Genomic DNA, 24713 nt, shown 5'->3' on the forward strand with positions numbered 1-24713 from the left:
CCAATTGCTGACTCTCTTAATTGAATCAGAACAACAGAAAAAAGAAGACAGAAAAGAGAAGGGGGAGAGAAACGTTGAGTTTTCTGGGGCAGATCAGCATTCAGCACGGGTTCAGATGAGGGTCTATATAGGTCACGCACAATATGGCTCCTGCAAGTTTACAGCTGGGTCTCGTAGCGCCATTATCCCACAACAATATCGCGGAGAGGAACTTATTTGAGCCCATTAGTCCATGTCCCCTCCTCCTTCATTAACGAAGCCTTTCTTTAAACAAGTCAAGACAATGAGCTCTCAGAAAGGGTAGCAGGGGGAGAAGAGGAGGATTGGAGGGGAGGTCGCAGGTTTAGCCCGGAGCCCACGATAATTACTGTGTTTCTGTCTGTGGCCTGAAAAAGACTTGAATAATGTTTCTTTTTCTGTGGGGACACTGAACAATAGATGCAGGGCTGGCTTCAAGAACGGCTGTTGGCTATTACAAAAAAATCCCATCTTTGCCACTCATGCCAAACCACTTGGCTTCGCTATTGCTCAGAGTCTTAATGTCGACCACAGTTTGCACATTAAGAATGCATAGATCTTTTATGTAGTTAGACTTCTTTTGTGTTAATTTGTATGGCATCTCATTCCAGGTCCACGTGGGTTGCCAATGACTGAGATATGTGCAAATGATGCTGGTGTTTGTGAGAGAAGAGAGATTGATAAAACAAGTCTCTGCAATATTACAGAGTAGCTAAAATGATTTTACACACTCCTACACAACAGCTGATGTCATTATTCACTATTTATCATGGATTCTAATGGAGGCTTGGTGGCATGATGTCAGGAAGCATAGGCCTATAATATTAATGCTGGGTGACTCACAGACGCTTTTCTTTTGCAAACCTTGCAGATTATTTTGTGAATCGTCGTGTTAACAAGGAAACACTGAAATACGTTGTTCCACTACAGTAGCCTAAATCTGAAATCTCACTTGGCTTACAGAAATGTACTGTGGTGGTACCATGATGCAGTGATAGTGTCAGATGACAATACCACGGTACTGAATAATTATGTCCATGTACCATGAATTAACATGGTAGTCCAAGATACTACAAAGAATTCCATCATAATCACGAAATAAAATAAATTAAGTAGTAGGCCTATGAAAAAAATAAAGGCAGCCGGAACCATTTAACGCAGGATGTTGTTTTACCCGGTGCGCATTTTTGCTGACGGAACTGAATGTGACAGATTGTAAACAGAATCGGGTGAGTCACTTTCACATACAAATAACGGATTATCTGGTCTTTTCATGCTCGTACTTTGTGTCATAGTCATTCTCTTATTATCAGTGACACATAAACGTATTATAATCGCTGTGAGTTAAACACAATCGGATGACACAAATGTTATTGGCAGCTGATGTAGCCGAGTGCTAACTAGCATCATGGTATGAAGTCATCGGCTAAATTAAGCGAATCAGCGAATTGTGAATAAAAGCACAATTTATTTCAGAGGAGGGGCAAACCTTGATATTAGAGTTTTTTGTTGTATTTTTTACGTCTGTTCTCGTATATCTCGCAGCTTGCTTGTGTGTCAGCTGCACATGTGTGAACTGTAAGTACATCAAGTTATTAATTAAAGTAATCCATGACTCTTGTCGATTTAAATATTGTCTATGGCTTTTATTCAGTGAAGAAGGTCTGGTGTGAACAGTCTGAAGTAAGGGGTCGTCGCTCGTAGTTTTGTGTCTGTTTTGTCAAGTCATATCACGTTTATTTACAAAGCGCAGTCAGTGTCAAGGAACCAAAACTCCATCAGCTGACAGTAGTGGAGAAAAAAAGAAAAGAAAACACTTGCCTTACAACACTAGCATAAATGTAGCGATGGTGTTTTACAATTGACCAGATTTACCATTGTATTATTTGAGGATGGTATCATTAGCATCTGATACCACATTACTTTTTAGTGTAACATGTCAAAAGATTAAGCAGTTTAGTTTACTGGCAGTTAGGGGTTTTTGTGTTTCCATAAAATCATATTATCATAGATCTGTGATAATATGATTTTATGTTATTTTATGATAACACATAACTTACCGCTCATCACAGTATAACAGAATAAATCTGATTTATTGCACTGCTGCTGCAGCAATAACATGAATATATTGTGTAAAATGACATTTAAGAGGGTGCACATCTCCTCTCTACTGCTTTCACTTTATGATTCTCACATGCTACATGCAGGACCTAACTTTGCTTTGTCACTGCCTCAGTGTGCAGATTGATGTTTGCTGTGAGATGGCTAAAAATAGAACGGCAGAAGAGGGCCTCCTCATCACGTCTGAATAGTGTGTCCACAAGCAGAGGTGTGAAGATCACCAGCTCGAGTTTTTACTGTTGTGGGTCTGGTTCTCATGGCTGGCTGCTGGTCTGTACTACTAAGTTGTTTGTAAAACTGCACAGACAATTTTCGCTATGTTGTAAAATTTTCATAAAATGTTGCTAAAGTCCTATTCGGACGGGACTGGTCTCCTAAACAACATTTGAGTTACAATTCTTATCACTCAACGTCTGTGATTTCATGTACTGATTTGTCATCTGCTGTGCTTGCGTGCATCATGTATGTCGTATGTGTCTTTTAATTGATTATTTGTTAATATAATTTTTACTTTATTATAAAAATCCTATTTAAGTAAACTTCACAAGTTTATCGCAGTGGCTATTTGTAACAAACGTGCATAACTTTTACACGACTGATATTAAAATGGGCAATCTTCGCAATTCCACAACTTGGCTCTATTTATTGATTGTATATGTTATTTTTTCGTCGGAGACCATCCATATTGAAACTAAATGAAAGCATGCCGAAGATTGGTGTGCAAACGATAGCTCAGGTAGGACAAAAACGCATGAGGAGAAGCGATAGGATAATACTATTGATCAGTAATCACAGACATTCGCATTCAGACGGGATAAGATTTCTCAGAGGACCGTTGAGTTTGCTGAAAAACACTAGGGCCTAGGTAATATGCCCTAGAATTTTTACAGAGGTTGTGTGAGAAAAACACTGACTTCTTGGCAGATACGGACGGGATTAAAATGGCAAAGTACGCCTGTGAAACATGAATTTCTCTAATGTCCCCGTGGAAAACTAGTCCTGTCTGAATAGGCCTTATGTTTACCATGGTGTCAATCATTGTAATTTCCCATATTGAAATACAGTTGTCACTCCAGAAACTTTACAATGCCTAGGCCTTACACACCCTCATGTTGCTCTGATCCTGTATGAATTTCTTTCTTCTGTGGAACACATTTATCCACGGCCTTCAAGGTACTTGCATGATATTGCTATGATTCCTTATAGCATAATAGCGTGACAATGCCTTGCTATGATTGTGCCTTGAGTTTGAAGAATGTTGTCTTCCATGAGACTTTTCATAAAATTTCTTCTTTTTAAAGGTTTGGAATGACTTTATGGTGAGAAAATGATGACATCATTTTTAGAGAACTATCCTTTTTAAGTTTTGATACTCATTATTTTATAGTATTACTTGATTTGAAGATTTGCTTGTTTTGTTGGTGAGTTTTAAACCAACGGAAATCACTCATTTGCACAGCTGTCTGTTGGTCTGCTTTTATATGTCTTTCTTTGTTTCTCTGTTTATTCTCATGGGTCTGGTGAGCCTCTTCTCTGAGATGATGTAATGGTCTTTTTAATAATTGATGGTTCAAAGAAAGTGAAAGACACTGAGCCGGAGTGCAGAGGAAATCAATGTTAGTGCGGGAGGATGTAGACATGAGTTAGATGAGGAGAGGCTGCATAACTATGTGAAACAAAAATCCAAGAAAGAACCAAGCCATGCTCATGTTTGGAGAGGCTGGAAACTTCCAGGTTTGTCTGTGTGCCCGAAGCTCTGGAAAATAAGGTAGCCTGTTGAATGGATTCCACGGCGCTAAGGTAGTATTGTGAAATTGACAATGTATGATTTTGCCATTAGTGTAAATACAGGTCAAGGTGAGTGAAGTTCAGCTGCTGACACATCGTTTCTTCATAAAGATGTGAAGGCTGTATCAAAAGGAAGCAGCATTAGGGGGCATTCACGCAGAACACGTTTTTGTGTTTGCATTTAAGTGGAATGGAAAAGAGCGCAGACTCTTGAAACAAGCTACTTTTTACTTTACACAAGTTACTGTGCAAGATGCTGAAAAAACAGCAAGACGTGGTGCAACTGGGAAAGTTGTCCATCGTTAGATACAAACAGAATCCGAAGTCTGATAGGTAGATGCCACATTTGAGTAGGTATCACAAGTTGAGTACCACATTGAAAAGTACATTCTTTATAGAAGTAATCTTTAGTTTGAATGTAATCTGGACGTACTACATTCGTCATGTTGTTAACCTACCAGCATCAGTTGCATCAGTGCGCATGTCTCATCACATAGTTGCTGGAAAATCAGTCACTTATGATGTTCAATTGCAGAGAGTATGCCACCTTAGAGGGCAAATGTCTATATAGGTGGTAAACTGCAAGGAAGCTCACTAGGGTTTGGGACAGAGCATGGTTTGTCAGAAAAATTACTTGTGGTTATTGACTAGTTGGGGCTCAACTGTTGTACAATTCCTGATGTTATACTTTTTGCTCAGAGGCTCATCACTACTAGAACATCAGCTGTCCATAGAGTTACTTTGCTGACCGTGTTGTGCTTTTCTTTCTTGTTTGTCTAAATTTAGGATGTCTGGCCCTGGGGAAGGACGTCCTGGTGCCACCTTGGATTTATCACTCACTGAATCAACGCCTTACTGACTGCAGTGATTTAATTGTCTGAATGAGGCAACACCTGTTCTAGACAGCTCTGAGTTTACACTCAGGTTCTGCTGACCTCACCTTACCCAGTGGTGATACTGATAGCTGGCACAGCGGTCAGTTCTCATTAGGTGCTTGATTAACAACGTTGGCTGACTTGGCACAGAAAGTGACAGTACTGGAAGGGGTTCAGGCTTTTGTGTTCCATCTGTTTTGCAACTCTCCTTTTGAGTCAGACAGCAGATGTTCCGTCTGCAGTGCCTTGAGGCCTCTCGATCCTGCCCTATCTACCCTCGCACACGTAAGGAATCGGTCCATTTGCCCCACCCCTCCGCTTCTGTGACGGCAAAACTGTTGAGGTGATGGAGGGTCTGGAGGTCGTGGACATTAGCCCTGCCCTCGAGGCCACTGAGGATTACCTGCACTGCCTCGCTGACAATCAAGGGGATGGCCAGGTACGTCCGCCCAAGCTTAAAGAGGCGTCCACCATGGACAAGTTGAATTCCAGTGGCGTGTGGGGGCTACTGACAGGAAAGCAGTCGGAGATATCACCTGGCAATATGGCCTGGGCAGAGCAGACGTCATTCAGCGTGCTGGGCCTACGACATGGAAAAAGGAACCGGGCACAGTCCACCAATGATTTGGCGGCGCATGCCAAAGAGGCGAACTCAACCACCAATTCATCCAATGGCGGCTTCAAACGTGGCCACAACCGCTCCCGTTCAGACGTCAACAACCGCACTTACACCGATAATGGCATACCAGCCATTGACAAAAATACCCTCAAGAACATGGCACTGAACGACTACAGAGATGGTAAGAATTAAACTACAATTATTATTTATGCATTTAATTGGAATTGATGTGTAGTGCAGAGATGCAACAAGTTCAAACAAATCGTATCTCACTCAAAACCAGGTGTTTCACTTACAAGATTCCAGCGACAGGAAATTTGTCCAACCACACCGAAAGTAAAAATGCTGAGTGATGCCATATAACCACTTGGTTAGTGGTCTTGGTCTAATTAATTTTTTCCATAGGGATTTTAAAAGATTGTTGAAGAGTTGGAAGGTGAATCATCACATTAAATGATTTTAACCAAAAAAGCATTTGGGGAAAAAAGACTAAGGTACAAGACTGTATACTTAGCAGCTTTAATGATGGAAAGAACTACAATTCCTATAAGTGCAATAAATTAGATGTGTTATTATTATTGCAGAATCATGGGTAATGAGTTTTGACCAGGAATTCCACTGTTAAACACAATTATTTAAAAAATGTGTTGATAGAACGCAGGCTGATTGCTTCAACAAAAGGATATACCATTGATTAACAACTTCATAGCTGACAGTAGCTTTGTCTTTAAAGGTTTACAAGTTGTCATTAAAAATCAGCTCCCCTATGGAGAAAGTGAATGGGATATTTGCTAGTTCCTGAACTTGAATATTGTGTTGTATATACCACCGGTTGCCTTAAGTTGGATTTTGGACCAATGAGATTTCACTGTCCCACTTGTCACTTGTTGTGGCTGGTTAGGACAAAAGCTCAACATTGGAAAAAACTCTCAACTTTTATCGATTAGCACTTTATCGTGTCACATCTGTTTAGATGGTATTATTACAGCTGTTATCCATCATAAGACTATTCACTTGCTCAAATGACATTGTTTTTCATCACTTTGTACACTTTATTAAAATGTCATCTTGTGATGTTGTAGCTTTTATCTCCTCACACCTGTGATTTGTTGTGTCTATGTCTCTGTCAACACCGCTCACCTGCGCTCTTTGCAGGAATCACGTCCTTTTATGTCGAGGGGGTTCAATGAGTTTGTTTGTTGTGTTTTCTACTGAAGGGTTTATTTAGACAAGGTCATACCAGAACAAGAACAGTAGAAACCCAGAGGCATATTATGATTAACATGCTACTTTGATTTAATAAAATACACGTTCACTAATATAAATGGTCACTTTGTTTTAAAGCTTTTTATATCCAGTGTAGTCTGGTTTAATTTTATATTAACTCATTTCGAAAAGGCTGATTTATTTCTACATCCAATAAATCAGTACTAGGTTTTGCAAATCGGCAGGTGATACCAATCCTCTTGGCTGTCCTTGCTTCCGTATTAAAACTTAATGGGGCAAATTGTTAATTACAGCAAAATGTGCCAAAGGGAGCAACTGGAAATAGAAGCAAGTTCCATGCTCGAATGCCCACCGTTTGTTCAGTGACTGAGATTGAATCCTAGGTGACATTAAGATATTGGCAACCCACCCAGTTTCTAATTCTGATAGATCTACTGATTAAAACTGGAGAAACCCATACACTCTTCACTGCACAGGTCAGTGTTTGCGCTATGCTTGACTTGGCTCTGTAGTTCATTACAAGCGTCAATTTCAATTTAGTCTGCTTTGTTTGCACCCATTTTTCAACGTCTTGTTTGACTGGCCTTAGATTCAAATTAATTAAAATGTATTATTATTTTTTTATTAAAGAAACCTTTTTAAAGACATTTTACATGTTTAAAATTACACTACCATTCAAAAGTTTGGGGAACGGATTACAGAAAGATATTAATACTTTTATTCAGTAAGGATGCATTAAATTGATCAAAAATGACAGTAAATGCATTTGTAATGTCACAAAAGATTTCTATTTCAAATAAATGCAGTTCTTTTGAACTTCTATTTGAATAATTTCTGTTCATTAAAGAATCCTGAGGATAAAAAGTCTATCATAGTTTCCACAGAAATTTAAGCAGCAAAAGGTCAGTGCAACAGAACTTACTAGTTGTCTTTAATTGAAGTGTTAGTAGACAGAGATTATACTCCCAACATTTCACTGTTTATTATCATGTTATGATGTGATTCTTCCATGTGTTGCTTTCTCTTTGATTATAGCAGGTCTGAAACGAGTCGTGCCTACTCATTTGCATGTTTATTGGACCTCAAGCAGTACAATTATATTGTTGGTTGAATACAGTTACAGATCTTAAATTAGATTTATGCTGAAATCGCAATCTAAAGCAAATTGCAGGGGTTCTGGTTAAAAGATCAGGGAGTCAATCAAGATTGCTTGATTGCTTTGGTCTGTTATGTCAAACTAAACCAAATTAACCCATCACTGTGTAGGTATACTACTATTTATTTTGAGTTAATGTGTTAGTTTCAGAGACCGTAATATAGTGAAATATCATTACAATATTTTAATATATTTTAAAGTTTTGTTTATTTCTGTGATGCCAATGCTACATTTTCAGCAGCCATTATTCTAGTCTTTAGTATCACATGATCCCTCAGAATTCTGCTGATTTGATCCTCAAGAAACATTTTTCAATATTTACAATATTTTTCTTGAAATTTCAGGATTTTTGATTAATAGAACGTTCACAACAACAGCATTTATTTTAAATATATTTTTTCTAGCAATGTATTTACTGGATATTTTTTGTATCTTAAAATTGTCCAGATTGCTTTTGGGATTCACTCAGATCCTTTCTGTTCCATTCTGTCTGCTTTTTTTCCCTTCTGGCTCAGATTTCGAGTCATTACTGATGACTGTTTCCCTCGTGCCTATCTGTGAGTGGTATAGCATCACAGTCTCTCTCAAATAGGTGTTTTAGTAACTTGCAGAGTGAACGGTCTTGGAAAGGTTCAGGCTCTGCAGGCCTACTGGCTTTGCACCAGCTCGCTAATTGGGTCATGTCAGCACGCCTCATGTCCTTTCTGCTGTGAAATTAGTTGTGACTCTTTCAATAGCTGCAAACTATGCACCTTTGAAGACCTCTGAGTGCAAGGAGTCCCCAAACACCCACAACAGCACTCCAGAGGCCCAAAGCACGTCAGCTGTCGCAGGTTTTGCTGGCTACTCAAAGTAACCCAACCTTCAGAGCTCACAGTTTATCAGCAGAAAGTGGGAGGGGATTGTCCGTTATAAGTTACAGATGTTATGGAAGGTGCAGTTTTGACTGGTACATTAGAGATAAGACTTAAAGAAAACAATACAAGGGCATTTGCTTTTAATTTACCCTCCTCGTGGCCTCTGTCTGTCTCTATTGGTCTGGCCAGGCCCAGAAGTACGGGGAAAACAGCAGGTTCCCGATGGTTGAGAGGGAAACGGGCAGTTTCCAGCCAAGGAATTGTAAGGATGAGGAGTGTTGTGGACCAAGAGAGGAAAGGAGATAAAGGAGGGTGTATATGAAAGAAATGGACAGAAAAAGGAAGGACTGGAAAGGAGTGCCAAAGATTAGGGGTCACTATTTGCTGTTTTGTTTGCACAGCAGCCCAACACACAATAATGGTTCTTCCTGCTTTGCGGTGGCTGGATAGACTGCTATCACGTAGCATAATAGCATCCATCATTGATGTGAACATCTCTCATGCAGAGCTCAAGAGTAACATGAGAGAGGGGGGGCACTGCTTCCACTGAAGGAGGTACTAGCATGATGGGCATTTAAAATGAAAAATGAATTAATAATATTACCATATAGCCTTTTTCGTACAGGACAATATTTTTCTAGTGACTAGTGTAAGTGTTTCACATTCATGCCTTTAATTTTACGATTTTCTCACAACCTCAGTAAAAAATTGTAGTTCTCTGAGCAATGTAATGTTCAAAAATATCTTCTTTTAAAAAAAATACGTTTCTCATTTATTTGGACATCTTTTGATGGTGAATTGGCTAAAATTACAGATTAAATAATTACATATTTTAGCTAAAGTCTTTTGAGAAATGGAATCCTTTTTGGGTTTTTTTCTATAATGCTTCTCATTTATTTGAGCTATTTTGCCATTTTTGGGTTGGTAAATTGGCTACAGTTTTTTTTTTTTTCTATAGTCCTCTGGAAAAGTAATCATTTGACAAATGTGAGTTAAAAAAATGCAGTTGCTAGTTAAAGTAATGTTGGCATTCTCTTCTACATGAAAAGGAAAATTAAATCAATAAGTTTAATTATTTTATTGTTGTTGATTAATGTAGTTTTGTATTTTTACTTGTCGGACACCAGGAAGAGTAGGTAGTAGCTAATGTAACACTCCCTTGGTAGTGGCTAATAGGGATCCAAATAAACAAATAAAATTCTTTCCATTTAATTATGTACTTCTTGTTATAAAAGAATCAAGAAGTCAAATGTCTTGTTTGCATAGTGCAAGTCACCAGAAAGTATTGGATCCACAATATTGCCTCAAGTTGTCCTGGCAAATCACAGGTTTGCCATTGGCTTGACACAGTGCAGCCAAAGGCCTAATATTCATATAAAATTGTATAGTTATTTAGAGACATTTTTAGTTTGTTATTTGTATTAAAGGTGCTCTTTCTGACTTTTCTTTTCAAGCTCATAAGGAGAGCAGCCCAAGCCTGGTGAAGCAGGGAACGCTAGAGCAGAGAGAGGGACCGTGGGGACGCTGGACCGCCTGTCATGTGGAGCTTACGCCCTGTGAGTTGCGTCTCTACAGCCTGGACAGCAGCGGCAACCAGCAGCTATGTGCCGCCCTCTCGCTGTCCCACTGCCAAGGGGTGAGTGCTCCCCAGACGCAGGATGGACGTGTGCTGCAGGCCGTCTTCTTTAACAGCACCCGTGTGCAGTTACGCGCACCGTGCCAGTGGGAGGCACTGGAGTGGCGTAGACTCCTCTGGGAACGCGTCTTGGCCGCCCGTGCAGCCCATCGCAAAGGGGAGCCGGCACCTACCCCCCACGTATCCGATCCAGACGCGGCGACCGTGCCAGCCCCTCGACCGCTGGTACGTCCCACGGCCCTACCACTGTTCACCCAGCACTGTGCCGATGTTCTTAAAGCTGGCCTTCTACACCAACTCACTGACCTCAACAACTGGAGGGCCTTCACGTTTGTACTGAGCCGCACCGAGCTGCAAGCCTTCCCGACCGAGGGAAGAGGCCCGGTGTCGGAGCCAGTGCTGCGGTACCGGCTGGCTTGCTGTCTGGCTGTGCAGCGGGATGATGAAGACGGAGGCTCTAGCTCCCGCTTCCAGGCGGTCTTCCCTGATGATGTGCTGCGCTTGCGGGCAGAGAGTGAGTCCAAAACTCAAGACTGGGTGGAGGCCCTAAGAACAGCGGTGACGGCTCAGCGGCCACAGTGTGAGAATAGTCAAGTCCCCTGCGGAGTGCTGATGAGGAGTAAGCCAGCCAGGGAGCGACGGCACAAGGAAGCCCAGAGAGCTAAACGACAATCCGTCACCACTAGCTTTCTCAGTATCCTTACCTGTCTGGCTGTAGAAAAGGGTCTCACCGCTCAGAGCTTCCGATGTGCAGGTGAACAATACGTTTTCAACATTTCCTCGTATTGTAATAGCTTTTTGGTTCACTAATAGGTTTGCTTCATCATGATTCATCATAAAATGATCGGGAAGGAATTCACTAAGAGTGAATTGTCTTCACTTATTGCGCATTCATTTGTATCAGTTATGGCACAAGCATGCCTGCATAATTAGTGCTGATCACAATTTTCCTTTAATGATTGAGTGTCACATTTGGCCCACGTCATAAATCCTGTATATAGTCATGAAATTAGAAACCTCCTTAATTAAATCTGTTAACAAGTGGTCACGAGACACATTTGATATGCATTTACATACCAGGTAAAATAATCAATGTGTCTCGGCTGACCGCTTGTGGTCGTATCACTCGTGACAGATGTTAATGTCAGGTGTAAACGGAGCTAAAATCATGATCATTGTGTTATATTGCTCTTTTTGCAATGTCACCTTTTCTATTCTTAGATCTGGATCTGACAACACGGGTCTAATGCTGCCAGCTCATATCGACTCTTTAACTTTGAATTTTGCCTTTCGAAAAGGCCATGACTGTATGAACTTCAGCCTTTCTCCATGAGTCAAATGATTCAGCAAGTTCACTCAACCCTCAAAGAAATTGATGTTCCACTCACTAAAGAATTATTTCAAACCAAATGCCCCATTTTTCAACATAGGCCACATGATATGGTCATTCACACAAGCTTGCAACCTTTATACAAAGCCAACCCTGCTCTGTAATTTGAGCGTCATCTCTCCAGTCCAAATACTGTTTGATTATGTTGATGTCTGTGGCTTTGCTTTAGTGGCCTTACAGTTATGTCATATTATAGTATCTCTGTCTTTCTTTTTCTGGTGTGAAATTTCCCCCCTTGAAGTGGATATAAATTAATCGCTTTCCTCTGTGGTTGTAACAACCAGCTTTTTAATGCGGGATATTTGAAAGCCTCACCGAACAAGGACAGCAGGCACCTGACGATAATTGGCCCATATAAAGTGGAAAAAATCCCCTTTTAGAATCAAAGGCTCCCTGGATTCTGCGTTCTGTGCGGAAGCTAATTGTTTGATTCAGGGCCACGAAAGAGATTTTTTTTGAATGGGACGTGTCAGCCTAAAAAGAACAGAACAGCTGGGTACGTCCATGCACTCAGCAGCCTCTCTCTCTCTCTCTCTCTCTCTCTCTCTCTCTCTCTCTCTCTCTCTCTCTCTCTCTCTCTCTCTCTCTCTCTCTCTCTCTCTCTCTTTCTCTTTCTCTTTCTCTTTTTCTCCCTCTCTCTCTCTCTCTCTCTCTCTTTCTCTTTCTATCTCTCGGTCTTTGTTCTTCCTCTCTTGTACATATATGTTTGTCACACAAAAACACACACTTTTAAGACTTTTTTCTTGTTATTTTATTTCCCCCAAACATATGCTTGCACACTTTTTCTTTGCTTTATCAACACTATATTACTTTTGACATTTGCGATGTGTGTTTGTAATTTTAAATTGTTTAAAAGATTGTTTCCGAGGTAGAACTACACTCTAAATACACCTCGTTTTTTGGCATCTTTCGCAAATGTTAACCTTAACCATAACTGCACCCAAATTGTCACACAAAAACAAAACAAAAACTGTGATTTATGTGACATGTCAGTCGGAAGGGCCTGTCCTATCTATGTGGGCTATCTTTCAGTCTATTCTTGGCCAGAAACAGTTGCAAAATGGACCAGATTAGTCACATCAAAGCAGCATTGGTTTTAAAGTGATGGGCCAATCAAAAAATGTTGGTGGCGAGACAGGTGCATTAAGTATCTTGAATGTTGGTTGTAGCGTGTTTAAGAAATGGGCCTTGAGACTCCTGTGTTCTACTGTCTATTCCATCCTATAGTTTTTTCTCAAATTCAAGAATGTGTTCTATCTGTATGTGCCCTAATAGGATTGGATCTAGTGTGGGAGAGAACGGACTCATCCAATGCAGGGTAGATTCAAAAGACAACGTACCCGGTCTGGGTTGATGATTGGATGTGGTAGTGGCTCTTCATTATGAGGGTTCATTGTGAGGTTGGAGTTTTGTCTCATTACTGTTGCAGTCTTTTATTATCCTCTGTTTAGTTCTCTGTCATTTGTTCACTTCGCAATACCTCTTAGCCCCGCATCCGTGAAAGGTTCTGCCAGCTAACCCAAGTCCTATGTGGGGGTTATTGAAAGGGGTTGTGATGCATTCACATTACTTAAAGATGACTTGAAGATCCTAAAGAGGAGAAGAACTATTGAAATGCAACAATAGAAAAGAAGGAATACTCATCCCTGCCTTTTATTTGAATACATTTCAAACTTATACCATCTGTTGTTTCTGTTAAGATTTTGGTTCTTTCTTGTCCCAAGAAGGAAGAGCAGATGCTAGATGTCTAATGTGTTAATATACTTGAAAAATCAGTCATTGTTCCTTCTCTTCAGAAAATGAATATTAAGTGGTTGACCAGAGGTGTGAATATTTGTTCTGATAGTATGGATACTGATTACTATATTTTGATTCTTTCATTATTGCAATACATCGTAAATTCTGAAATTCTAACTCTTTTCTAGTTTAAGATATTTTATGCATTTTATTCGTCTCATGGAATTTTTTATTTTATTTTTTTTAGCAAAGAATTTTCAGCAGCCATTGCTTAAGTCTTCAGGGTCACAAAACAAAATCTCTCTGACCTCGTAATTTTAAATGGTAGTGTGTATAAGTAATATATCATTGTGATAATCAAAGTTTTTATTTTTCCTTAAGTGGATTGTTCATTAAATGAGTGTCAGTATGTGTTGCGACCAACCCAGGTTGTCCAGTTCACTCTAGCTCATCTCCTGTCAAAACACTGTTGATATACACTCAATGAGCAAACTCTATTCAAATCAATCGGCAGACAGAATAACAGGACTTTGTTTAAGAGGGTCATGCATGTCGTCCTTTTGAAGCAGAAAAAGAGACCCGTCCTCTTACCTTCCTTTCTCAAACACACACACACACACACACACACACACTTTTTCTCAAGCCAAATCACATAGTTTGCTTGAACCCAGCTTGGGCTTTTTTTCACACATTTCCACTAAAGTATCCTGTAGCGCGAATAAGGACAGCAGATCAAATGGGAAGATCCAGCTGTAGTTGGGAAAAGAGGGAGTGCAGGGTCAGGTGGAGAGAATGGTGTCCAACGGACTGCTGTTTACATCAAAAAGATGGGCAGTGCATCTGTCTCAAGCAAACACATGTGTGAGCACACTTGCGCACGCACAACCTTATGCCATCTTTTTTTTAAGTTTTTTTTAAGTGGATGTCAGCTTGAATAGGGGACATCAAAGCTGGGGCCTTGTCTTCTTTCACACTTATGGAGCCACAAAGCCCCACCCTGGAGTTCTTGTCCCATGGAACTCGGTGGGCTGCTTGAAAGTGGCGCGAGTCACAGCCTTTGCAGCTAGAAAACAGCAAGACCTTTATCACGCTGAAGGACCGAACACCTCCTCCAGATCTGTCACGTTTATTCTACTAGAAAACCATTGTGGAAGTGGGACCTCAGAGCACCCCACTTCACCTCTTTTTTTCCCTGCAGATAGTTGTCGTTTTAGGACAACAGGGTGCTGCTGAAAATGAAAGAGGGGAATCTTGCGGACAGTCATGCATTGAACACATCAAACGACTCTTGTTTGGCATGGCTCTCTGTCTTTCCCACAGTCTCAGGTTGGCCCCGCTTTTTTGTGCAAAGAACTTGCCGTTCCCCTCCACTTATGCTTGGCAGTTTTAGTATGTCTAATATGTGATCATTTCTGTAGTTTGGATGCTAGCACTTAGCGTATGTGTACAGCCAAACGCACAAGTAGACTCCATTTAATAGCGCGTGAAAGATAGCACTAGAAAGTCCTTGTTCAGTGTCTGCGCTACAAAGTGCATGTGTGAGCTGATCGTACGTTGTACGCATGGTTAGAAAAATCGGTAACATTTGTCTCATTTGTTAACATTAGTAACTAACATGATCTAACAATAAGCAATACATTTGTTACAGTATGTATTAATCTTTGTTAATGTTGGTTAATGAAAATACAGTTGTTCATTGTTAATGTTAGTTCACACTGCATTAAGTAATGTTAACAATTACATCTTTTGATTTTAACAACAATTAAAATTAAGGAAGATTAATAAATGCTGTAGAGTTCATGTTAACTAAAGTAGTTAAGGGGTTAGTTCACCCAAAAATGAAAATTCTGTCAGTAATTACTCACCCTCATGGTGTTCCAACCCCGTAAGACCTTCGTTCATCTTCGGAACACAAATTAAGATATTTTTTATTAAATCTGAGAGCTGGATCACTCCTCCATAGGCTTCTAAGACATTATAACTTGCTGGCCCAGAAAATGTATTAAAGACATCGTTAATATAGTCCAAGTGACTACAGTGGCTCAATCTTAAGTTTATAAAGCGACGAGAATACTTTTTGTGCTAAAAAACCCCCCAAAATAACGACTTTATTCCACTATTCATTTCCTTCTCTCTGGGCCTCGAGTTTTTTCACGTAGTATAACTGCGCAGCGCGTCTGTGTTGTACGTCACACGTAGGCTCACTATTGGCCAACGCTGGTCATGTGTGTGACGTATAACACAGAAACGCTACGTAGTCACTTGGACTATATTAACGATGTCTTTAATGCATTTTCTGGGCCAGCAAGTTATAATGTCTTAGAAGCCTATGGAGGAGTGATCCAGCTCTCAGATTTAATCAAAAATATCTTAATTTGTGTTCCGAAGATGAACGAAGGTCTTACGGGGTTGGAACAACATGAGGGTGAGTAATTACTGACAGAATTTTCATTTTTGGGTGAACTAACCCTTTTAGTAATGTTAACAATTACATCTTTTGATTTTAATAATGTATTAGTAAATGTTAACAATAATTAAAATTAAGGAAGATTAATAAATGCTGTAGAGTTCATGTTAACTAAAGTAGTTAACTAATGAAACCTTATTGTAAAGTGTTACTGAAATATCATACACATAAAAAGCGACTTATACTTTGGGCTTAATCAAAGTAATATTTGCATAAGTCGGGCTAACAGACCTATTGTAGCTTTGCTTTGACCAGCATATATGCTCTACTGTCAGACTACAATTGGCTGATGCACGGTTTGTATTTAATTTTTTATATTCAGTTAAATTTTACATATTGTGTGAAGATGAAGGCTAGACTACTAGCTCGAATTTAAACATTATCCATATATTCTCTTTTTTTTTTATTCCACAGCATGTGACGTGAGCTGTTAGCTGCTGATTCTTCCATGAGGTTATACAGAAACTATGCTTTGGAAGCCGGTGTAATGCACAGAAACATTGTCGACAAGTTTTGAGTCACTGCTTCTCCTTTAATTTTTGCACAATTTTTGTTTTCCTTTTGCTGGAAAGCCCAGCCTCAAGTAGCTCTCTCTTAATAATAGTCTCCGTAGCATGAGCGCTGTACAACGATGTGCTATTTTTGGAAAAGGGTGGTATTTGTGGGTTTACTCTCTGCATGTATGCTGATTACAAGGCAGCTTGACACACGACACCCTGCTGCTTGGTCTGTGGTTCAGCCCAAATATCAGGCACCCATCAGCTGTGGCATGGGGGACACCACCTCTGACTTTTTATAGTCTGGGGTCCCTGCCCCTAAAAACCTCAAGTTTACATTGGCAGCACAGTGCAGCGCATGATGCTAGCGCCTAACCTCAGCTAGAACAACCCATTACGTATGGGTTTGGAAATGGAATAGAGTGAATTTTCTTTTCTTGGTCCAATATGGCTGTATTTCTTGGCAACGTATTGTGCAAGTCAAGAGTCACAGAATAACATTTCACAGAATAATTTTTGCCCAGTCTTTTTTTATTTGTATTTTTTTATTATGCATCAAAAACGGCTAACACCGTTCTCTTTACAATTTCTTAGGGCAGTGCAACAATGTTTAAGTAGCATGCGTAATGTTAATGTCTTCATCATATTATTTATATGATAGTATACATATTACCGTTCCACAAAACCACAAAATGGCTAAAGTAATTCACATAAAACAACACATACAAAACAAATTGTTTCACTTGTTAATGTTCACTCTTATGTGAGTTATTTTAGTTATTTTGTGGTTTTGAAGCTCTACAGCATGTGTACCCATTCACTGTTATTTTTAATGGAAATAACTGTATGAGCATTCTGCTAAACATCTCCTTTTGAGCTCCACCGAGGAAAGGACCTACAGGTCTGGAATGACATGAGACTGAGTAAATGATAACAGAATTGCTATTTATGAGTGAACTGACTCTTTTGAATCTGGTGGTAATGATGTAATTCTGTTTACAGTCAGAGATACACGTACTTCATCACTGTTTTCGGCTTGGTCCTTTTCAGTCGGCTAACAATGCTTCAAAAATAGACCTACAGCATTGCCTGTAAACACCGTAATCAGTGTCTCCCTCTACAGATATGTGTAGCGATAACATTCTGCCTCCCTCTTTTAGAGACTGTGTTTTCTGACTTGTTTTTGTCCTCTCTATCCTACCTCCCATCTTGTCCACATTTCTTCTCCCTATGAAGTGTATAGCTGACGGTACGCTCCACTGAAAAGATTGTCCATATCCGTCTGTGCCTGTTCCTTTCATTCTCTTTATTCTTTGAACGTCCACACTGTCCCGGCTCTGGTTCTCCAAGATGGCTAGGATAAGGGACACCTGCCATGTTCACAATCACCTGTTTTGGTTCCTTCGGCATAAGCCCTTTGGTAGAGTGCCGCCTGACTGTTTGAAGACAACCTGAATAAGACATTTAAAAGACAAAGCAAAGTACTTTCAGGAGTTATCTTGCATTAAATGTGCTCAGTATTTGTGCCTGTTCACAACTAAGAAGCATTTGGATTCTTTCTGTTGTGTCTGGACAGGTAAAACCACCTATTTAGTTTTGGTTTTAATCAGTGACTCAATCGCTGGCTTTTGTGTAGTATAAATCTTTTTAAATTTCTGGATTATCTGTAATATTTATCTGTGTTTAACCAGGGTTGTGCCGTAAACCTTGACATATCAGCACATTACCCAAACAGATTGATCACCTTCCACTAATGATTGTCAGATTTTAACAGGGTCGTGCCCTCATCAGTAGATTAGGTAGTCATTAACATTTTCATTAACCCAGACTTGATCTCTCCCGTCCCAGGTTTGATTTGTGTGTTGTTTGAGGTTCCTCCTTTTTATTGTTGCTTTGTTTTTCCATTCAGGATGTCAGAGGCCAGTGGGTCTGTCACGGGGCAAAGCTAAAGTTTGCTCTTACAGTGGCTGGTACTATTGCCCAAGTTGTCACCAGGACAACCTCTTCCTCATACCTGCTCGTCTACTGCACAATTGGGACACTAATAAACACAAGGTATGTGTACAGACCTATTTACCCAATCCATATCTTTAATATCGTTAATAATTCTATACGTTTCCATGGTGCATTTGAGTTTAGAAATCAGCTTAAGACTCAAGACATCTAACAAAAGCTAAAAGTGATTACAAGTAACAACATTGTTGACATTGTGGTTCAGGTATCGAAACAAGCGAAGGAGTTTCTGGAGTTTGTTTATGAGGAGCCATTGTTAGATGTCCAGCAGCTGAACCTGTGTCTGTATGAGCATTGCGAGGCGCTGGCGGCCGTTCTCAAACTGAGACAGCAGCTCCAGTCTCTCAGGGCCTACCTCTTCAGCTGTCGGGCCACAGTGGCAGAAGACCTCCGCCGCAGGTGAGCTATGCCAGATAGCAGGAAGAGGAAAGATAGGGAAAGTAAGAGTAAAACAGATTAAAAATGACAAAATTGTATATTTTGATAACGCACATCTGACATGGACCGTCTTTTGTTGTTTGAATCGACATTTTGTTTACCAACCCCGTTTTGCTTTATTAACTCTGTGGGTACCGAAACAACAGATTATTGAAAATGGCAGTTACTGCACAAAAGGGGGTTTATGTAGCGATGACATAGAAGCCATTTTTGGTTCCCCAAAGAACCTTTCAGTGAACAGTTATTAAAAGTAAAATTTCTATGTGTAAAGAACATTTTATTAATCAAATAATCTTTTTCCATTCTTAAGAACCTTTTGTGCAGTGTTATGTTAAAGGTTGTTTATGGAACCATCAATGCCAATAAATCTTTATTTTTAAGAGTGTATAGTGATCAACCAATAAGGATGTTTCACTTGCCAATGTGACTATTGATATCACACAATTCAATGAGTCATGTACTAAAAATTGCTGCATTATAAATATTACATATTTATTTAAAAAACTTTTTTTTAAAGTAAACAATCACTTTTATTTTGTTTTTAATACATTTTAAATAAATGTATCAATTTTTATTTCTTACATTTTTAATTCTTATGATATTTTTAATTAAAAAAAATTGTAAAGCACTTTGAATTTACCACTTTGTATGAAATGTGCTGTATAAATAAACTTCCTAAAATATATAATAAGCTTGTTTTATTTTATTTTATTTTTTGGCCTTGTTGAGATTGGTTGACCACAACTGAAGTAGTGTTTCTTAGTTTCCTTTAAACAAACAGTAATTTGCTGCAGTTTTTAAATAAATGTTTTCTTGTAGGTCGTCTGGGAAAGTGTCAAGGTGAGAGTTTAATGGCACAACTTCTGCTTAAAAAATTACAGGTTCAGTGATCTATGAACGTTTATGCTCCCGTGAAACTGAGATTCTCGCCTATTGAAAAAATTGTTGCAATAACTCGAATCATATGCAAATGAAATAAAATGTGCAGAGGCTAATTATTGTGACTAATTTTTATATAAAACACATGACCATGGAGCAAGAGCATAACTCACTGCGGAGACTGTAGAAGTGATCGGTTGTTTCATCTATGCCTATGGTGTTTTTTTTTCTTGTTAAGAACCAACACAAGAGATTATATTGTTGTTAGTGACATCAAAACAGTTGGAGTTATAAAGTCAGGAAGATAAGATTAAGTTCATAAATACTTCATTGATATCAGTGCATGAGTGTATAAATATTCCATGGTTGTAGTAGTCCAGTGATTCCGATAACAGTGTTTGATTTGGCCTAGCAGGGATACACACTGAGATTTTCCTCTCTCTGTTTCCAGATTTGTAAGATAGAAGTAAATATACAGTATATTGTGGAAAAACCTAATTTGTGTCAAACAGGACATTATCCTATTTTTGAATAATAAACACTTACTTGTAATAGCTACCTTTTTCATGACAATAGCATCTTCATTAATCATTTGATGTAGGCTACATTACTGTGATAAATATTTGTAGAATCTTCCAAGGCACATAAAATAGTGGTTGACTGCTGCTGGTAGCATCTGGTTTGTTACTCTGCAAATGTGTACAATAGAGAGAGATTGATCGTAATATAGACATGTATTTAGCATGTAGCACTGACAAAGTGTGAATTTGTAATGCTATTTCAAGGAATGCATTTGAGTTTTTGGGAATAAGCAGCTCTTTCGTGGATTTCTAAGGTCCATGTTCAGCAGGAATGTGAAGGAGCTGTGTTTATGCAAAGGTTTCAGCACTAAAAGGCTTGTCTATGTGATGAATGCTTTGTGCTCTTACCAGGGTCAGTGTGGAGACCATGAGATTGCGCTTAGAGGCCTTAAACATTCACACCATAGGAGACGAAAGCACGTACAGCTCTGTGATGAAATATCACATAATGGAAAGCTACCACCAGCGTTTCCCCAACGAATGGCTCAGCTCCTTTTATACTAACAGTTATCATCAGAAAAAGATAACTGTTTACTGAAATTAGGGTTAAGTGGAAGTTTAGATGTTTCACCCAAAAATCGACTAAATTTTACGATCATTTACTTTAGTGTGGTTCTTATAAGCCTGCATCGCAATCTTTATTATTATATATTATATATGAAACGCTGAGACATTCTTCAAAATATCTTCTTTTGCGTTCCACAGAAGAAAGTCAGAGAAAGTTTATAACATCACGGTGTGCAAATGATCACCAAAGCTTTATTTTTGTGTGGAAAAATAGAGGAAACTGCAGTTTATGTCTCCTAGTGCCCATGAAACACATCCTCAGATAGACATAGAGCTCTTTTTGTGGTAAACTAATTTCCATCTTATTCTTTCTTTTCCCTATTGAAATCAAGTATGGCAAAACAAAAACGTTCATAAAAAAAAAACTTCAAATGTTGACTTAATGCTGTTGCTAATGCACTCTTAGCTACATGTTCAGAACGCTGTTTGTTGTTTTGAATCACTGAATTATTGAATGGGCCAGTACCCTTTCCTATGTATTCGCTCCTTTGAACTCCATGGTGACGTAGAAACAGGATGGCCGTTTGAAGTGCAGACGTGAGGGCTCTTGCAAAAGGGAACCTCAGCTTGAACTGAATATCCTCTCCGAGGTTCATCTTCTTGGAGCGGTCCCAGCTGCCCACCGAGCGGTGACTTTATCTGTCCGCTGTGTTTACGGGGTGTAGCAGTGGTGACCCTAGCAGGAGGCAGCGCTAGAGGGCTAGTGTTTATGGCCAGGCTATTAGCAGGCATCAGGCTAATGCTCCGCTTTTCCAAACAGTGTAGGATTGATGAGGGCGGTGGCGCTAAAATATTACCTTAGCCATTCATCGCCCAGCCCGGAGACTCATCAGCGGTTGTGAAGAGGCCCACAAGTGTTTACACTAAGCCATTGAGAGAAGGGGGAGATCTGTCACAATCCACACCTAATGCACCTCATTGAACTGCAGGGGCATCCACACACACACGCTTACTACCTTAGTCTTTACCTTTCAATAGTTCTCCCTCATATCTAGACTTGGGAAACAAGAACCAGTTTTGATTTGCTCCACTATTCAGGGACACTGCAACACTGCTACTGCATCCACAGTGTGAAACATACAACACTACCAGTATAGTCCATTTTCCAAGTGAATGACTATTATGAGCTAGATATTTTTAGTGAACCGTAAGCATACAGTGCAATTGGTATTGTCTGATTCTTGAGAAATTCTTTAAAAATCTTTTGAAGTGGATCAAAACCACACAGGACAGCCAGTGTAGTCTAATCGATTCCTGAATTAATGATTCCTATAACCCAGGGCTGCATCCAAAATCGCATACTTCCCTTACTATATAGTAGGCGAAAAACAGTATGAGACAAAAGAAGTATTTCGGAATTCACTATACTCATAAAAGAGTAGGCAAAAAGTAGACTCTGAAGTAGGCGAGACTCTGAAGTGTGTATACGATGAACACTTTATAACCCCATGAGGCCACAGGAGACGATTTATGAATGACAGTGAAGCGATGCAACAGACACTGGTAGGTCACATGATAATGACAACATGGCAGATGTAGTATGTCCGGATTACATTCATACTACACACACTCGTACTGTATAGAACATACTTTTTTAGCGGTTGTGGAGTAATTACTTATTCAAAATAAGTACCTACTCAAGAGAGTATGCGATTTCGGACGCAGCCCAGTTCTTTTTGGTGACTCAATCACATACGTGTGTTTTCTAATGTTTTGAAAGAAGTCTCTTATGCTCACCCAGGCTGCATATATATGATCAAAAATTAATTTAAAGAATAAAAGCATTATTTCTGAAATATTATTACAATTTTAAATAACTATAACTGTAATTATATATTTTAAGCAGCCATTGCTCCAGCTCTAGAGCTCAGTGTCTTTCAGAAATCATTCTAATATGCTGAACTTTTCTTATTATTATCAATGTTGAAAACAGGTGTGATGCTTCATATTTAGTGGAAACTGTGGAAACTCATTATTTTTCAGGATTCTTTGAACCGAAAGTTCAAAAGAACAGCATTTATTTGAAATATAAATTTTTTGTAACAATGTAAAAATATAAAACTTTTGAACGGCAGTGTAGTGTGTTTTTTGTTTAGTGCTGTTGTCTAATATGTCTTTTACAAGGCGAATTATTGAATTGTATTAATGCCACCTTTAAAAATTATTTATTTTTCATTTTTCTAAACATTTATTTCTCAAAAGTACTAAAAAAAATTGTTAACGGAACCATTAAAGAGCTATATAAACTATATAAAGAACTATGTTGTTTCGAACCTTTATCATTTTATTCCATGGAATGCTGTCTTTCCACTTGTTTGAATACTTGAATACTAATTCTCTAAATAACAACTACAAGAAGCCTGTTTACTTAAATATGGTGCCTGCTGACTTTTCTTCTTCATCTACTTTCTCTGCCATTAAAGAGTATCTATCTATAGGCGGTTGAGGGAAAACGGCAAAATCAACATATAGCCTCTTGATTTGATTTTGATTTGATTTATTTTATTTTCACAACAAAAGCATAAAAAACAGTGTTATACGTTTCACAATAAAAAATGTGATGGACAATTGCCGAAAAACCCTCAAGGGGCTTAATTAGTGGCAATCTCCATAGAAACAATTATATTTAACAAATTACATATAGCCTCTTGCTTATAATGTGCTTGCCACCCTCTGATTCCGGTGGCTGGATTTGGTTGTCTTTTGTTTGACAACAAGTCATATATCGTCTGGTTACCAGCACTGCAAACACTTGAATGTATTTACCCTGAGAAATGACAAAAGATTCAGACATGAAGCTCTGCCATGAGCAGAGATGAATTTATGCTGGAGGATATAGAAAGCAGAAAATAGACTGTCACCATGACCAGAGGTAAATGAACACCCAGAGAGACGCAGGTTTCTTTTCAAACACTGTCCTGACTTGACAAGCTTGACAAAGGCAGGCGAATCAGTGTAACACATCCGCAGGGATTAAGTTAGGATTTCATCTTGTCATACAGAAGATAGCGCATTAGAACATGGAATCTTGTCAATGCAATATCTTTTCTTTGTCAGCCTTCCCAAGATGTTCAGTAATACCACACTTGTTGCACAGATTTGTGGGTATGTAAAGCTTTGAGCTCTGTGGTTTCCAGACCCTTTATTAGGCGCTCATACCTCTCTAAGGTCGCAAATCTGTCAAGCGTGATCTGTAAACACTTCAGTGGAAAATTCTTTATCATCAAAATATAAAAATTCTGCTTTAGGATTCTTCTTGTCGATTCCACTTCCTCAATGGTCCCATTATGACTTTTCAGAGGCATTTAGCTGTACGTGTTAATTCACTAAAGAACCAACTCATGCATTTTTCACTTTGTTTTTAAATCACTAAAAAAAAAAATGGTTTATGAGAGTCATTTGTTTGGGAATCAAACATGCTCTATTTGATTTACTAAAAAGAACTGGATCATGATTTTGAGAGTCATTTGTGTTGGAATGAGACTACACTGGTTTTTGCTGGTTGCAGTCAAACTACACTGTTTGTGTGTAACGGAGGCCAGCTAGTAAAGAGCTTTGCAGGTAAAACCAACCCTACTCATCGTGCATCATTCTTTTTTTTATTAAGGAGTTTAAAGAACATCTACAAATACTCTGACCCGTCTGAGAACAGTTCAACATGGCCAAAAAGACAGCACATTTAAACTCTCTCTCTTTAAGGTTTTAATGCATATATTTCTTAAACCTAAGACAACGCATTCACAACTCTTGATAAAGTATCGTTTTTGACGTGCCATACATCAAACCCTAAACAAAGCTGCTGTCATCAGCTCTATTTGTACTAATGACACCTGCTGCAACTCTTGTC

The 24713-nt window shown here is 39.0% G+C and overlaps 1 protein-coding gene across 1 annotated transcript in view; it reads left to right on the forward strand.

The window, feature by feature from the left end:
• The first annotated feature begins 1197 nt into the window (after positions 1-1197).
• Positions 1198-24713, forward strand: part of plekhm3 (pleckstrin homology domain containing, family M, member 3) — a 39416-nt gene continuing 15900 nt past the window's right edge. The window contains exons 1-5 of the mRNA XM_084122496.1: positions 1198-1247; positions 4714-5602; positions 10116-11051; positions 18298-18443; positions 18607-18800. Coding sequence (XP_083978622.1) covers positions 5149-5602; positions 10116-11051; positions 18298-18443; positions 18607-18800 — 1730 coding nt within the window. The 5' untranslated portion in view covers positions 1198-1247; positions 4714-5148. The remainder of the gene's footprint in view (positions 1248-4713; positions 5603-10115; positions 11052-18297; positions 18444-18606; positions 18801-24713) is intronic.

The sequence above is a fragment of the Abramis brama genome (genome assembly GCF_963993115.1).
Source record: "Abramis brama genome assembly, chromosome: 8".
Classification (NCBI taxonomy): Eukaryota; Metazoa; Chordata; class Actinopteri; order Cypriniformes; family Leuciscidae; genus Abramis; species Abramis brama.